Genomic DNA, 14,274 nt, shown 5'->3' with positions numbered 1-14,274 from the left:
CTGCTTTAAATAGTGGTTGTCTAGTCTTTGCTGGTTCAGTCCCATTTTTAGATCTTTGGTTCTGTTCTCTTCTGGTTGGGCCCAGTGTGTGATTTGGCACATTAAAAAAAGAGAGAGGGAGGGAGGGAGGGAAGAAAGGAGGCAGGGAAGGGGAGAGAGAGAGAGAGAGAGAGAGAGAGAGAGAGAGAGAGAGAGAGAGAGAGAGAGAGAGAATGAGAGAGAATATGTTCCCCAAGTTTTAGGACAATTGGTATAATGGCTGTTCCATCTGAAATGTATGTCAAATCTCCTGCTTAAAGCACTGGAAGCTTGGGATTCCAGCTTAAGTGCAGGACATAGGGAGTCACTTGGAGGATCAATTTATAATTACCATTGGAATAAAAGAAGCATGTGTTCTTGGCTTCCCTTATTTTTTTCCTTATTCCTTAAGGACATACACAGGTTTTGGATGAGCTGGATGCATCTTGCTCTATTATAAACAATACCCTAGTGTTAACGGATATATACCTATTTATTTCCTTCTAAAACTTGGTGAAAGGTACATGGATGTTCATTATATTCTGTATATTTCTGAGTAATAATAATAATAATAATAATAATAGAAGATCTGATTGTTTTACCCAGTTAATACCAGAAAAAGGGCTTTAACTATTAGGAAGCCAAAGGTTTTTATTCTCTCTCTCTCTCTCTCTCTCTCTCTCTCTCTCTCTCTCTCTCTCTCTCTCTCTCTCTCTCTCTCTCTCTCTCTCTGGTAAATGATGCCATCCAACACCTATACCCCCCTCTCCCCATACTGGCATATAGTTAACAATCGTACATACAACAGAACACCTCAACTCAGTTACCTTTGTATATATTTGCAGATAGTTGAGCTTTGGAGTCAGACAGGCACGGGATCTAAGTTGGCTATTTACTACATTTGGGAATTTAGGCAAGTTACTTAACCTCTCTGAACCTTGTTTTCTTCAATTCATTAGGTACATATTATAATAATATCTCCTTTTGGATTTGTGGTGAAGAGGAAATGAAATTGTGTATGTAGATTCTTTTGTGTAGGAAGTGTTCAGTGAATGTTGACTTTAATTCTCTTTCCCTTTTTAGTCCCCTGTGGTGCCTTGTAGGCATATAGGAGGCACTCAGAAAGTCGTATTTGACTGTGAACTACAGCTTAATACAATTTTGTTAAATTGTTTCTAGGAGGAATTTCGACTGCATTTTAGAAATATTTCAAGAATCATGGATTGTGTTGGTTGCTTTAAATGTAGGCTGTGGGGAAAGCTTCAGGTAAGCCAATCTAGCTCAATCCTATTTTTCATTTATTCTTTGCAAAAATACTTTTCTGATTGTTCTTTTTTCCCTTATTTCTGTTATAGACTCAGGGTTTGGGTACTGCTCTGAAGATCCTGTTTTCTGAAAAACTGATAGCAAATATGCCAGAAAGTGGGCCCAGTTATGAATTTCATCTCACCAGACAAGAAATAGTATCATTATTTAATGCATTTGGCAGGTTAGTTTGAATGTATTGAAATTGTTTCTGCCAGCCAAGTAAGTCTAAAGCAACATGTATACTGTCAGATAAAACTGGGTAAGGAATATCCTTTGTAGTTAAATTATCCCACTACAGAATTCTGTGAGCTGAATAAAATATCTTAAATATGTCTACACATATAATCATTAGATGATATTCTTTGTTTTCATCTATTGACTTTTATAATCTGATTAATTTACTGATTGGACTTCAATATTCATCTTTCTGAATTTGTATGTTGTTTTCTAATTACTTAAAAGTAGATTTTTGTGGTGCCCAAATATTTTTTTGAAGGTCCTAGAAAAATCATGTTGTTTAATATAGGTGTACATGTGAAGTTTCTTTGTGAGTTCACCATTATGTAAAAAGGTTAATCATTATTTTAAAAGTTAATTTCATAAAAATAATTAGAAGATAAACTTACATTATAAAATTAAGTGTAGATCCATTTCCTTCTGGCCTAGCCTATGTAAAAAATGCAGAGATTTATAAAAACTATTATTTTCTAAGGACTGCATTTCTTCACTTAAAACAATTATGATTTAATATTTTGGGTTTGAAATAACTGACCTTCAAAATTATTCTTTAGTACACAGAAGCTTGACAGTTACATTTCATCAAGTAGTCTGCTACTTTTTTTTATGGAGAGCAGAGCTAAAGTACACTTAAAATAACAAATTTTGTTTTTCATAAAAATTAGTGAAAACAATTTGGTCACATATTTACTATTCTCACTCTTTAAAGTCCAAAAGCTGGGGCGGCCAGTTAGCTCAGTTGGTTAGAGCGCGGTGCTCTTAACAGCAAGGTTGCCGGTTTGATCCCCACATGGGCCACTGTGAGCTGCGCCCTCTACAACTAGATTGAAACAACTACTTGACTTGGAGCTGATGGGTCCCAGAAAAACACACTTAAAATAAATTTTAAAAAAGTTAAAAAAAAAAGTAACATTGAAATAAATATATATAAAGTCCGAAATCTATGATTTCTTTGTGTATTTACTAAATGTGATATATTGATTAGTTTTCAGTACTCATATAACTGCATACTTACAATGCATAGTTTAATGCTTATGAACTTTATATTTATATACTTTAAAATCTAAGCATATGAATATGCTTATGAATGCTTAAAATACCTAAATATTTTAGTATTTGTGTACTTTGTAATTCTATATTGTAAAACTTTAACATTAAGTTATGAGTAAAAAGAATTAATTTCTGGGCAATATTATCTTAGTTTTACCACATCAAGTTAAGAACTAAAGTACATCAAAATAGACTGTTTTATGCACCTTTAAATTTGTTGAAATAAATTACTTAATTTTCTTTCTGTGCTCTAAAAATGCAAAGTGAATAAATTACAGAGAAAAGTTATCTAAGATAATTTCTGAGTGAAATTTTATTTTTTTGTTACAGAATTTCTACAAGTGTGAAAGAATTAGAAAACTTCAGGGACTTGTTACAAAATATTCATTAAAGAAAACAAGTTGAAATGTGCCTGTTTCTGGACAATGAAGGTCAAAGAGTGGAATTTCAGTCAAAGGCATAATAACAATGACAGTCTTAAGGCAAACATTTTACATAAAGCTGTTTTTGTAAAAGGAGAATTATAGTTTTAAGTAAACAATTTTTTAAATTGTGTTAAATCTATGTATAATATTGTTGTGAGTAAAAGTAATACTTGATAATGTGGTACAATTTTAAAGTTTAATATTGAATAAAACCAGGATTATTAAATTCATATATGGTAAAACTAAATAAATGATGTTTTAAGTCTTTCAAACTAGAATTTTGTGTAAGATGTAATATAAGTAAAACTATAGCCAATGTGACAAGTGTTTAATAGAAAAATGCTAAGGAGGCTCATGAATAACCCATAATTAACAGCCTAAAATTTTTCAATACATTTAGAGTTAACAGATTTAGTAAATAAAAATACGGAATGTCCAATAAATTTGAATTTGAGATAAACAAGTAGTTTTTAGTATACGTATGTTGCATGCAAAATTTGAGACCTACTTATACCAAAAAATTATTCCTTATTTGAAATTCAAATTTAACTGGGAGTCTTGTTTTTATCTGGCAACCCTAAAATACACTGGTATGAAACAAACCACTTTTAGAATTATATTACTATTTTGATTGGCTTGTTTTGGTGTGCAGAAAGATACAATGTCAACTGAAAGGCAGAGAGGATTTCTAAACATTGTGAAAAGTTTAATAGATTTATATATTTATTCTCATAATACTTTACCTAATACTGAATAAAATTGGGGGAAAACTTTTTATTTTTATATAATTTCAAATTTACAGAAAAGTTTCCACGATAGTACAAAGAATTCTTTTACCCAGATTCACTAAGTCTTCATACTTGCTTTATCTTTCATACCATATATATATATATATATATATATATATATATATTATTTTTTCCTCAGTCATTTGAAAGCCAGTTACTGGCGTCATGCCCTTTGAACCCAAAATACTTCAGTGTTTAATACCAAATAATTTATTAAAAATGATTTTTTCAGAAAAATATTTAGCCTTAGAATAAGGAATCATTTAGAGTTCCAATTTGATGTTCTTTTTGAGTTCTGTTGCCCCTTTAATGCTTGATCCGTACATATACAGGGCATATAATTTTTGTTTTTTGTACATGAGATTCATTTCCTTTTTCTCCCTAAAACTAAACTGTAATTTTAGGAGGTTTTCATTAGTGGAAGCTCTTCAATCATAAAAATATTTGAAGAGGTTTAGGAATTTATATCACTTAGTAATTGCAGAGTAAAAAGAAACTGTATACCTCAAAATCATGTGCCTCTTTGTATGTCTTAGCTGAAATACTATGTTGCGATGTCACATTATTAATAAATCAGGGTTTACCTACATAATAGTTCAGAAATATCATTTTACACTGTTGTATAGTTTTTCTTCTGTGTCCCTAAGGCCTGGTATAATGACAAGCACATAGTGGGTATCCAACAAATATTTGTTGAATGAATGTATGAATATGTGTTCAGTATACTGTAAATGAATAATTGCAGAGCTAAGTTTAACAATATGTGTTGTTTCCCCCTTTCCCCCTTCATTTGAATAGGGCAGGAAAAGAAAGACATTAACCTATTAGTTAAGTCAATCTTCTTGGTGACTCAAAGGACTATGAAGTGAGCACCATATATAAAAGTTGAAAGACATTTGCAGTACTCTGAAAATATGATAGATGGCTTTAAACAGTAATTTTGTCTCTATACCTCTCTCTCATGCCCCCACCTTTTTTTTTTACATCTAATTTTGGGAAAGAATATTCCTACCTTCACTTTGTCATCTCCCACTTGCTCCTTAACTGAAATCTGGCTTTGGCTCTGTGCTTCTTAACAATCTCTTCCTTTGAAGTCTAAAATCCCAGTTCAGTTCATAAGGCATTTCTTATTTTACCATCTTTCCTGCATTTGACACTGTTGACAGCCCTTTTTTTAAAAATCATACCCCCTGCCCCCCGTTTCCTTATATTTCACTAGGTCTTCTTTGCCTCCTTTTGAGCATCTTTTCCTTTATGCCTTAAATGTTATCCCTCAGGCTTTCATTCTTGCTCTTTTAATTACCACCACTTCTCACTTTTGGGTAACTCCAAGTCAATGATTTCTAAACCCTTATCTTTAGCCCAGACTTCTCAATCCATCTCTCTGCTACGTATCTTTACTTGGTTGTCCCACGGACACCTGTGTCTTAAAACAATCATTCTCTCCCAAATCTACTCTTATGCCTATGTTCCTTACTCTAGTTAAATTCAGAACCATCAGCATCAAAATTCTCTAGGTTCACTTCTCTCCTCAATCTCCTTCCTATCACAGTCTAAGAGCTCTGGATTTTATCTCCATATCTCTGATACATGGCTGTCTTTCCATTTTCATTGCTCTCATCTAAAGTACTAACCTGCCTCTTTATATCCGTCTGTCTCCTATCTTTTGCTCTACTGTGCTACCAGAGTGGGTTTTTTAGAAGCACTCCAGTAGGATCCTCTGATGTGTATCTCCCAGTTCCCCTGCCCCCACCCCTCAGGTTCTGATAAGATGGGCTTACAGTTCTTTAAATGCACCATGGTCAGGCCTCCACACCTTGCATTCAGTGCCCTAGCCATCTTCCCCACTAGGAAAATTTCTATGTATCCTTGCCGGCCCAGCATAAAGCATCACCGCTGTGAAATCTCCCTTGTTCGAGGACCATATCTAAATTCCTTTTTTTGTGTCACCACTGTAATTACAACCTACCTCTATTGTGTCACTTACTGTACTGTATTGTTTTTGTTTTTTAAAGCCCCCCTTTCTAGAATGTGAGCTCATTAAGGGCAGGAGAAGGAACTTTATCTATTTTTTGCATCTCTATAGCATAGATTTTGGCATATGAACACTTAATAAATGTTTGTTGAATAAACTGCTTTTAAAATGACAACTTTGTTATATATTAGAGGTCATGCCTTCATCCAGATATTCTTTACAGCAAGAGTCAGTAGATGCCCAAGGATTTGTGGACTTTAGGGGGTCAATAAAACTCCTGAAATTACATTTAAAATTTGGTATGGTTTGGCAGGTTATGAAAGGGGTCGATTATGGAAAAATTGCAAGACCTCTTCTTTTAGGGGAAAAGGCAACATCACTGAGGAATTTCTTGAATAATCAAAGAATAGTTGTTCAATATTAAATTTATTCCTCTTTAAGAATCTAAGGGAAAGGAAAGGGGTATTATAAGTTATTATTTTTTAAACCATTTTATTTTCTTGTCATAACATTTTAAAGATGACAAGTTTTTTTGTTTTTGTTTTGTGTTTTTAAGGAGGGCGCCGCTCACAGTGGCCCATGCAGGGATCGAACCAGCAACCTCGGTGTTATTAGCACCACGCTCTAACCAACTGAGCTAACCAGCCACCCCTATAAGTTATTTCATACAAGGATTTCTCTTAACTTAATGTTTAAATAAACATCTACTATCTAATACCATATTGGTATTCTAAGGGAAAGTGTATGGCAATTCATATCAAATTAGTGTATATTACTAAGGGACATGATGTCTAGATGTAAGGATAAGCTCACTAATAGCAGACTATCATTTGTAATTCCTGATATTTTCTTTTCTTTGGTAGCACTGGGGTTCTTATCCTTTTATGATAGAAACTCAATCAGTGTACTCAATTAAGAGGGATTAAGAAAACCAGACCTCCAAATAAAAGCACAAACACTTTTATTTTCAACAGTAGTGTTTTGTTACAATTTAGTGAAACAACAAATAAATACATTCATTGGCCACAGCTATACTTTTACAACCAGTTTGAAACTGATTATATAGCTGAGAAACACTGTTAAACAATAAAAAAGGCAGCTATGCATAAAAAAGCCACTAGCTATAAATTACACCTTTCATAAAACTACGACCAGCTATAATGAGTGGTGAGAATCTCAAAATTAATGGCCATCTAAATGAAATGATAAAAACAAGTACTGCTAATCACTGTAGAATTACACACTTAAGCAATGAAATGCACTGTTCTAATCAGTGAACCAAAAAGGAAGGTTTGAAATTGTTGTCATGTGCTTCAGTGCAGGATGAACAGGGAATCGGTAGCCCTTTGATTTTATAAACAACTCCTTCTTTCGAGACCAAACCTAAAGTGCTCCTAGTGCTTTGGAATTTTTCAGCAAAAATTGGGCCAGAAGCTTATCTTTCTTTGTCTTTGGTGATGTGGGAGATGTGTATAAAGAGACAAATGCAAGAATTCAGGTACCCTAGTCAGTGATAAGAGTAAACTTATAAATCTCAAATTTGGAAGAATCAACTAATGCAGCTGAAAGAACCAAGTTATTTTACCTGAAATATTTTTTTAAAAATATCCTTTGTTTATCTGGTCAAATAGGAACATTACTTAGGGAAGCCTTACTAGAAAAAATTTACCTTATTTACTTTGAACCCCAAGGATTAACAAAAACAACTCAGATCTCTTCAGATAGCTCTAGATAGTTAGATACCTAACACTATTAGGAAAATAAATAGTTGGCATTCTGAAATCTAATAACTGAAGTTGTAATAAAAATATACTCAGTTAGATGCATGTTATGTAAATACAAGGTTAACTTCTGTACTATGCATTTTTAAATAATTTGGTTACAATAGGAGAAATTATAAACAAAACCCAAAGTAACATTTATAACTATAAGGTTATATTTCTGATTGAATTCAAAGTCATTTTGTATGATAACAAGAAGAAATTTCTAAACTTTAATTTAAAAAAAAAAAGAAAAGAAAAATTTATTTGGCTATGTACTATCTTCCCAAAAGATTGACAGCATTAAAAGTTTTATTTAGGGGCGTTATCGCATTTTGAGGGGTGTAAATGTCTAACTAGTACATTGCTTTGTACACCTGAAACTAAGAAAAAAACAGTTTTATTTATTCCTTGGGGTTTCACCTACTGTTATACTTTTGTGAAATTACTGCATCAATTATTTTAAAAGTTGAAAGGTATTTTAAGTAAGAGTAGAAATAAAACATAATTTGTAAGCAAAGTAGAAGACACAAAAGGACAGTTGGATTAATTCCAGTTCTGAAGAAATAGATTAGCTGACAATTGTATAAAGTTAGGCATCTTTGAGCATGTTGTGACAACTCCCCAGTGTCGCCTGTTCCCTTAGCATCTTGAGGTATTCAGCATCTCCTTCTTTCCATATAGACACTGGTAGAAAGTGCATTTTAAAATTCTCTCTTACCCTACCACATATATATATATATATATATATATATATATATATATATATATATATATAATTTTTTAAATTTGGGATAGGACATTCAAGACAGTTTTAATGTAATTCTAAAAGCATTCCAATATTGTTAACCACTGGTTTTATACTTACCTAGTTAGTACTTCACATCAGTTTGCTTATTTAGTCTAGTGCTAGAATTAATCTGAATTAAATTTGATTTGGCTTTGCCCATATACAAGATATAAAAATGTGAAAACTAAAGAAGGACTTGTCTTACAAAGTATTGCACTTGAGTTCACTGCAATAATGTATTATGATTTAATTTACCTGAGGACAGTCCTGATTTTTAGGTAAAATCAGCTATATCTTGTTTCAGCTAAATCAAATGTTTTTGAAAATGTATTTATGTTTTAACTTAGAATTATATATTTTATGATAACTCTTAAATGCATCTGTAAACTTGTTTAGTCCCAAGAAGTTTCTACCAAAATCTCTCTATGCAAAAACTACTATTGCTTTCTGGAAGAATCATGCTTAAACTACTACATATGTCTTAATCATACAAAATAATCACTTGACCAATTCTACTCAAAGTAGCCACATAATTTTCACTGATATACTTTCTTCTTGAAGAAATGACTGTGGCTTTCCAAAGAACACTGCTGGTCATCACTGTAAAGATTTCCTACTATCATTTAAAAAAAATAATTGAATAATTTTAGTTGGTATTTTACAATCATGCTTAAAAGAACTATATTCAATGATTACATGTTTTAATAGATTTTTTAAAAGAAAGATACATTTTTATGCCTTAATTCTGTGCACTGTTCACACAAAATTTTTATTGGGTAAGAATTCCACATGGAGTACACCACTGAATACACAGGCTTTGATTTTAATAGAAATATTGCCTCCTAATTTGGTGCCCAATGTAATACCCTATTGTGACCACTGGAGTATGACTTTGGGGACTGCAGTGTACTCTTTCAGAATAAAGATAAAAGTGCAAATATGCATTTGATGTTCCAAAGTCAAGATATTTGGAGGCCACCAAGTGCCTTAAGCTGTAATCTCTCTTTTATCCCACTCCAAACTTTCCATTTTACTTCACTTTACTACGAAGAGGTCGAAGGTAATAGCCATGTCCTCTGCTGCACAGGGCCACATTTCCAGGCGTTGTTTTTAGTTGCCACAGATAATGGAATGTTTATGTAAATAAAATTTAAATGCATTGAATATACACATTCATGAAAAACAACAGATTCACCACGTGGCAATGCTGTCAGTTTTGTGGTGTTACATATAAGCTATGGTGATTGTTCAAATCTAAATTACTACAAGTAAAGAGTAAAGGAGCAGTGTCTGTCATGGGTCCATTCAGGTGGGGAGAGGCTGTGTAACTGCTGCTGCCACACCCGGTCATGGTGCCATACCAGCCCAAACCTTGTGAATTTGATAAACTGAAACAACAACAAAAAAGCCATAGGATTGTGATCAGGATATAATAAGTCACATTGGCATTTTTAGTTTTCAATGAATTTTATAATATAGTATCAAATACATTGAAATATATTATTTGCCAAATAACATTACTTTTTACAAAATTTAATGACTTGTCTAATATCCTTGATTCTATGTCATATATTACAAAAGAATGTACTAGTTGAACTTGATTATCAGATAATAATAGTGCTTATTATGTACTAGGCTACATTCTAAATCATTTGTGCATACACACACGTAGAATTATGTACACACACACACACACACACACACACACACTCATTTAATCTTCACATCAATCCTCTAGGTTCTATTACAATTCTTATTCTACAGATGAAAAACAGGCTATAAAAACTGAGGTTAAGTAACTTGTCCAGATGAAGTGAGGATGATAGAAAATGCTGTATCAACTGAAAGCATTATGTAGATGGTATCAAGGCTTTCACTTTCCCCTGATACACAGCTAATGGTATGGATTTGCAATGGTTCTGGAATAAGGAGGGCCCAAGGAGATTTCCCATGGCATCTGAGCTTCCTAAGCGTTTTCTCTGGGGATATAAAATCATTATAATAGTATTCCTTTTCTGTTCACTAACCTCCACCAGCTTTGAACCAACAAGGGATCCTGAAATGAAATGGTACCATTTTACCCCCAAAGGCATTTCTTAAATAAAGGTGCTATATGGGCTTTGAGTCTGAACATCATTCTTTAGAGTACAGGTCCCACTATGCATTTAAATTTACTGCTCTAAGCTTCAATATTAAATGTTCTTATTTTTTGACATATATCACTAAATCAACTTTTTCATATTTGGGTTAAAGGTTAGATTTGTTCTTTTAAATCTATTTCATTATTAATATGGTAGCTCTACCTTCCTTCTCTTGAGCTTCCCAGTCTTGGCAGGTCATCATCACTATCATATCGTCTTGGATTGTCGAAAAAGTAAGCTCTGGAACTATAACTATGACTATTTATCATGCCAGCGGGTGCCTGTGAACAAAGTATTAGATAGCATATGAAGATTTACTTTTCAATTAAGAAAGGAGGCAGGGATTTATAATGTTTGTTAGTGTTAAACTTTACCAAAAATAGAAAATCAATATAAATGTTCCATTATTTTTAAAAATAAGGAGAACAGGCACTACAGAATATTACAATAGCATACCAAATTCTGGTTTAATCTTTGTGCCCGGAAAAACAGAACCACCGACCATGCTGGCACATGTTCCCACAGAAAGAGGACCATTCCAAATACTATATACTCTTCTCCACTTATGTCTTCTATATGAGCCTGTAAATAGAGTATGGCAGAGCAATTTTGAAATCTGTTTTATGTATAAGCAATCATCCTCCACGATTAACTTACTTCAGGTAGGATAAATTAAAACATATCAACTATAAGTACATAACTCTAAATTAATTTTTCATATTTTGTGATTTCTTATGTAATTATATTTATCCTCTAAAAATATAAAAATGCATTGATGTTAAGTAGGATAAAAAGCTATTAACTTTTTCAATGCATCAATTTATGAAAACATTTTTAATACATGGATAAGGTGGAGTGATAACATTTTTAGTCCCCATGGTCGGAAGAGGTTTATAAAATAGACTATTGGGTCCAGCTGCTCCATATACAAATAGCACTTACCCTGAGTTACACCTGTAGGGAACGTAACATGTAAGTCACTCGGCTCTTCTGTTATTAATACTTAAAAATATGCTTTGGGGCCTAAACTCCATATTGAATTTCTTTCTATTCTAGTAGATGTTGGGAGAGAGAAGTGGGAAAGGGAGTGAAGAGAATCTGCCAGATGGAACCACATATGAAAATTCCTTCTCCGTAGAAAGGTAACTGAAATTCTGATAAAAGGGGATTCCAGGATTCCTTAAATTCAGTACAAAGTTAAACTAATATAAATAAAGATATGTCATATAGTATGTAAAACTGCACTTTTATGAAGGGAATGGAGAATGCTGAGCAGTTAAATATGTATAGATAGAGTGCTAGGAATTATCATTACACACCTGGACACCCAAGGAACTATGAATGTTCTCCCATTATCAAGACTGATAATTCCAGATTGTCATAAAAGTCATTATTTAAACATGTATAACTGAAGCACATATTTAGGTTCTATATAGTTCTTAGGTAAGAGAATTAATTTCATCCTAGCAAATTAAAGACATATCCATAGTCACTAGATAATGAGAGGCAATCAATTTATTTAGAGATATTTAAATACCATCCTTAGTAAAATAAGTTTATGTCCAACAGATTTATGGCCCTATTCATATTATTTACAAAAAGAAAACAAAATACTCCTTTGGGAGAAGTTCTCTCTGAAGAATGATTTGAAGCACCACGTGTAAAATGAGGATTTTAAAAACAGAATTTTAAGTATGATTATTAATAGAAGCTAGAGATTCCATAAAATTGTAAGTCAAAGACTTAAAATATTCTCCTAGTTAAGGCTAACTTCATTATCCTGTTATTACATTGGCAATACATGGTAGGTACTTACCTTATCTGAAAGATTATCCCAGGCATAATTAAATGGACTTTCTAATGTATCCTGAGATATGGTGATCACCACCAAATTATAACATGCTCTTGAAGAGTAGAGAAGAATGACTACAGAGCCTACGACAACAGTCTGGCACAGAGACATACCCTAAAAGAAATAAAAATCATGATATTCTGCACATTTGTCATGACAAGCTATTCATCCACATACAATATATAGTTACCTCTTGCAATGCTCTCTTAGAAAACACTGAATGAGCACCTGTTGAAATAAACTATTATCTTGCTTTACAATTCCTATTCTTAGAACCACTTGTGTTTTAAACTACTCTGTTAATACAAGTAAGTTCCTTGTCAATTTCCCAATGGCAGCTGGAGGAAGACTTGTTCTGCCACAGTTACATTACTTCCTTAAGTAACATATGAGTAAACAAGTTGGCAAAAGATCTGAGCTATAACAGATATTAATCAGAGAGGTAGTTTAGCCATAGTGAGAAAAGAATGGGAAATAGAAGCATTAGTCCATTTGATACATTTAATTTCCAATAAGATACAAAATTAGAACAGAAATACAGCTCCTATGTTATTTGCTTCATTCTATTAGACTCTATTAGAGATATATTAATCCCCTACTGATACAATCATGTTGATTACAAAGTAATGTAGGCACCAAATGCACTTTCAAATCCATAACATTTTAATATGAAGGCTTTTCATTGTTTCCTAAATATAGAAAGCCCTTATAACTAGTGGTTCTCAACTGGAGTGTGTATATTGGAGAGGGGTGTGGTATCAACTTTTGCAAGGATCTTAACCTGGGGTCTGTATTTTAATACAATTTGTTTCTTTTGTAATCCTATTTATCTTATGCATTAAAAACATTATTCTGAGAAGTGACACAATTGCCAAAAAGATCCACTGCAAAAAAACACCTAATATGGTGTTTTAGAAGTTCGGGTTTTGGTTGTCATAATGATTAAAGTGCAATGATTGCATGGAGCACACGAGGGCCAAGGACGTTGCAATTCACAGGAGCGTTCTCCACATAAGAAAATTTTTCTCTGATATTCGAAACTTTCCAGTGTGTTTCTGGACATTCACAAAGATGAAAATCCTGTTTATACTGATCTCAGCTGAAACCTAATTCTGTTTTACATGTAAACAAAGTTCATGTTTGCATAGTTTAAATAGATGTCCAACATTTCTAGAAACACATATAACTTGTAAATTGAGGGAAATCTGTCTTTTGTTTTGTTCAGAACTTTGTAAAGAATGGTCAAATATTTCAGAAAATCGTGAAACTGACAGCAGTACAGCTTGTGGTATATAAAGGCACCGATGCAATTTGCACACCTGTAACAGTTGGCATTTGTATAACAGCTGTCCTACTCAGTTTCGATGTATACATACGTATGTACAAGCATCTGACTACACCACGCCTCAAAATTTACATATTGAAATACTTATTAATTAATTTCCTTTTTCTATTACAATAAGGGTAATTACACAGAATTTTTGAAGTTATGTGTGCAGGTAGGTTAAACACTCTATTAATTTCAGGATAGAAACAGGTTATTAAAAATGTTAGCTATTAGAAGGGTGCACTGAGTCTGTAGGATTGAGAACATTATTATAAATGACTTCCTTATAAGAACAACACATTTTAGAGGTAAATAAGAAGAAAGAGAACTAAAAGATGAAATATATATTTAAAAAATGTTGGGACAGTAACAGAGTGCCTTCTCTGAGCTAACCCACTACCATAACAAAAAGTATGTGTGAAAATAAATAAAACCCCAGCAAGATCAAAATCTTTTAAAATCAAGGCTAAAATTTTCTACAATGGGCATTTTTATTTTTGTGACCAAAAAATGTTGTTAATACAAGTTAATCTAAAACCAATTCTGATCCAATTTTAAAATAATGTATTATTAAAGTTAGGTAACCAGAAAAATTAGAATGCT

At 32.7% G+C, this 14,274-nt stretch overlaps 2 protein-coding genes across 3 annotated transcripts in view; one reads left to right on the top strand and one right to left on the bottom strand.

Moving 5' to 3' along the window:
• ERO1A (endoplasmic reticulum oxidoreductase 1 alpha) overlaps positions 1-5,976 on the top strand; it is a 43,045-nt gene extending 37,069 nt beyond the window's left edge. Inside the window, exons 14-16 of the mRNA XM_019725704.3 lie at positions 1,198-1,284; positions 1,374-1,507; positions 2,944-5,976. Coding sequence (XP_019581263.1) covers positions 1,198-1,284; positions 1,374-1,507; positions 2,944-3,004 — 282 coding nt within the window. The 3' untranslated portion in view covers positions 3,005-5,976. The remainder of the gene's footprint in view (positions 1-1,197; positions 1,285-1,373; positions 1,508-2,943) is intronic.
• A 769-nt stretch (positions 5,977-6,745) lies between these two features.
• GPR137C (G protein-coupled receptor 137C) overlaps positions 6,746-14,274 on the bottom strand; it is a 50,448-nt gene continuing 42,919 nt past the window's right edge. For both annotated transcript variants that reach the window (XM_088797338.1, XM_019725703.3), the window contains 4 exons: positions 12,309-12,458; positions 10,949-11,074; positions 10,655-10,773; positions 6,746-9,739 (listed from right to left, as the gene is read on the bottom strand). In XM_088797338.1, coding sequence (XP_088653464.1) covers positions 9,562-9,739; positions 10,655-10,773; positions 10,949-11,074; positions 12,309-12,458 — 573 coding nt within the window. In that variant the 3' untranslated portion in view covers positions 6,746-9,561. The remainder of the gene's footprint in view (positions 9,740-10,654; positions 10,774-10,948; positions 11,075-12,308; positions 12,459-14,274) is intronic.

This window comes from Rhinolophus sinicus, chromosome 3 (genome assembly GCF_057876585.1).
Source record: "Rhinolophus sinicus isolate RSI-liver-muscle chromosome 3, RSI-T2T, whole genome shotgun sequence".
NCBI classification, from domain to species: Eukaryota; Metazoa; Chordata; class Mammalia; order Chiroptera; family Rhinolophidae; genus Rhinolophus; species Rhinolophus sinicus.
The sequence above is the reverse complement of the archived record's forward strand: the minus strand, read 5'-3'. Positions and strand labels throughout refer to the sequence as shown.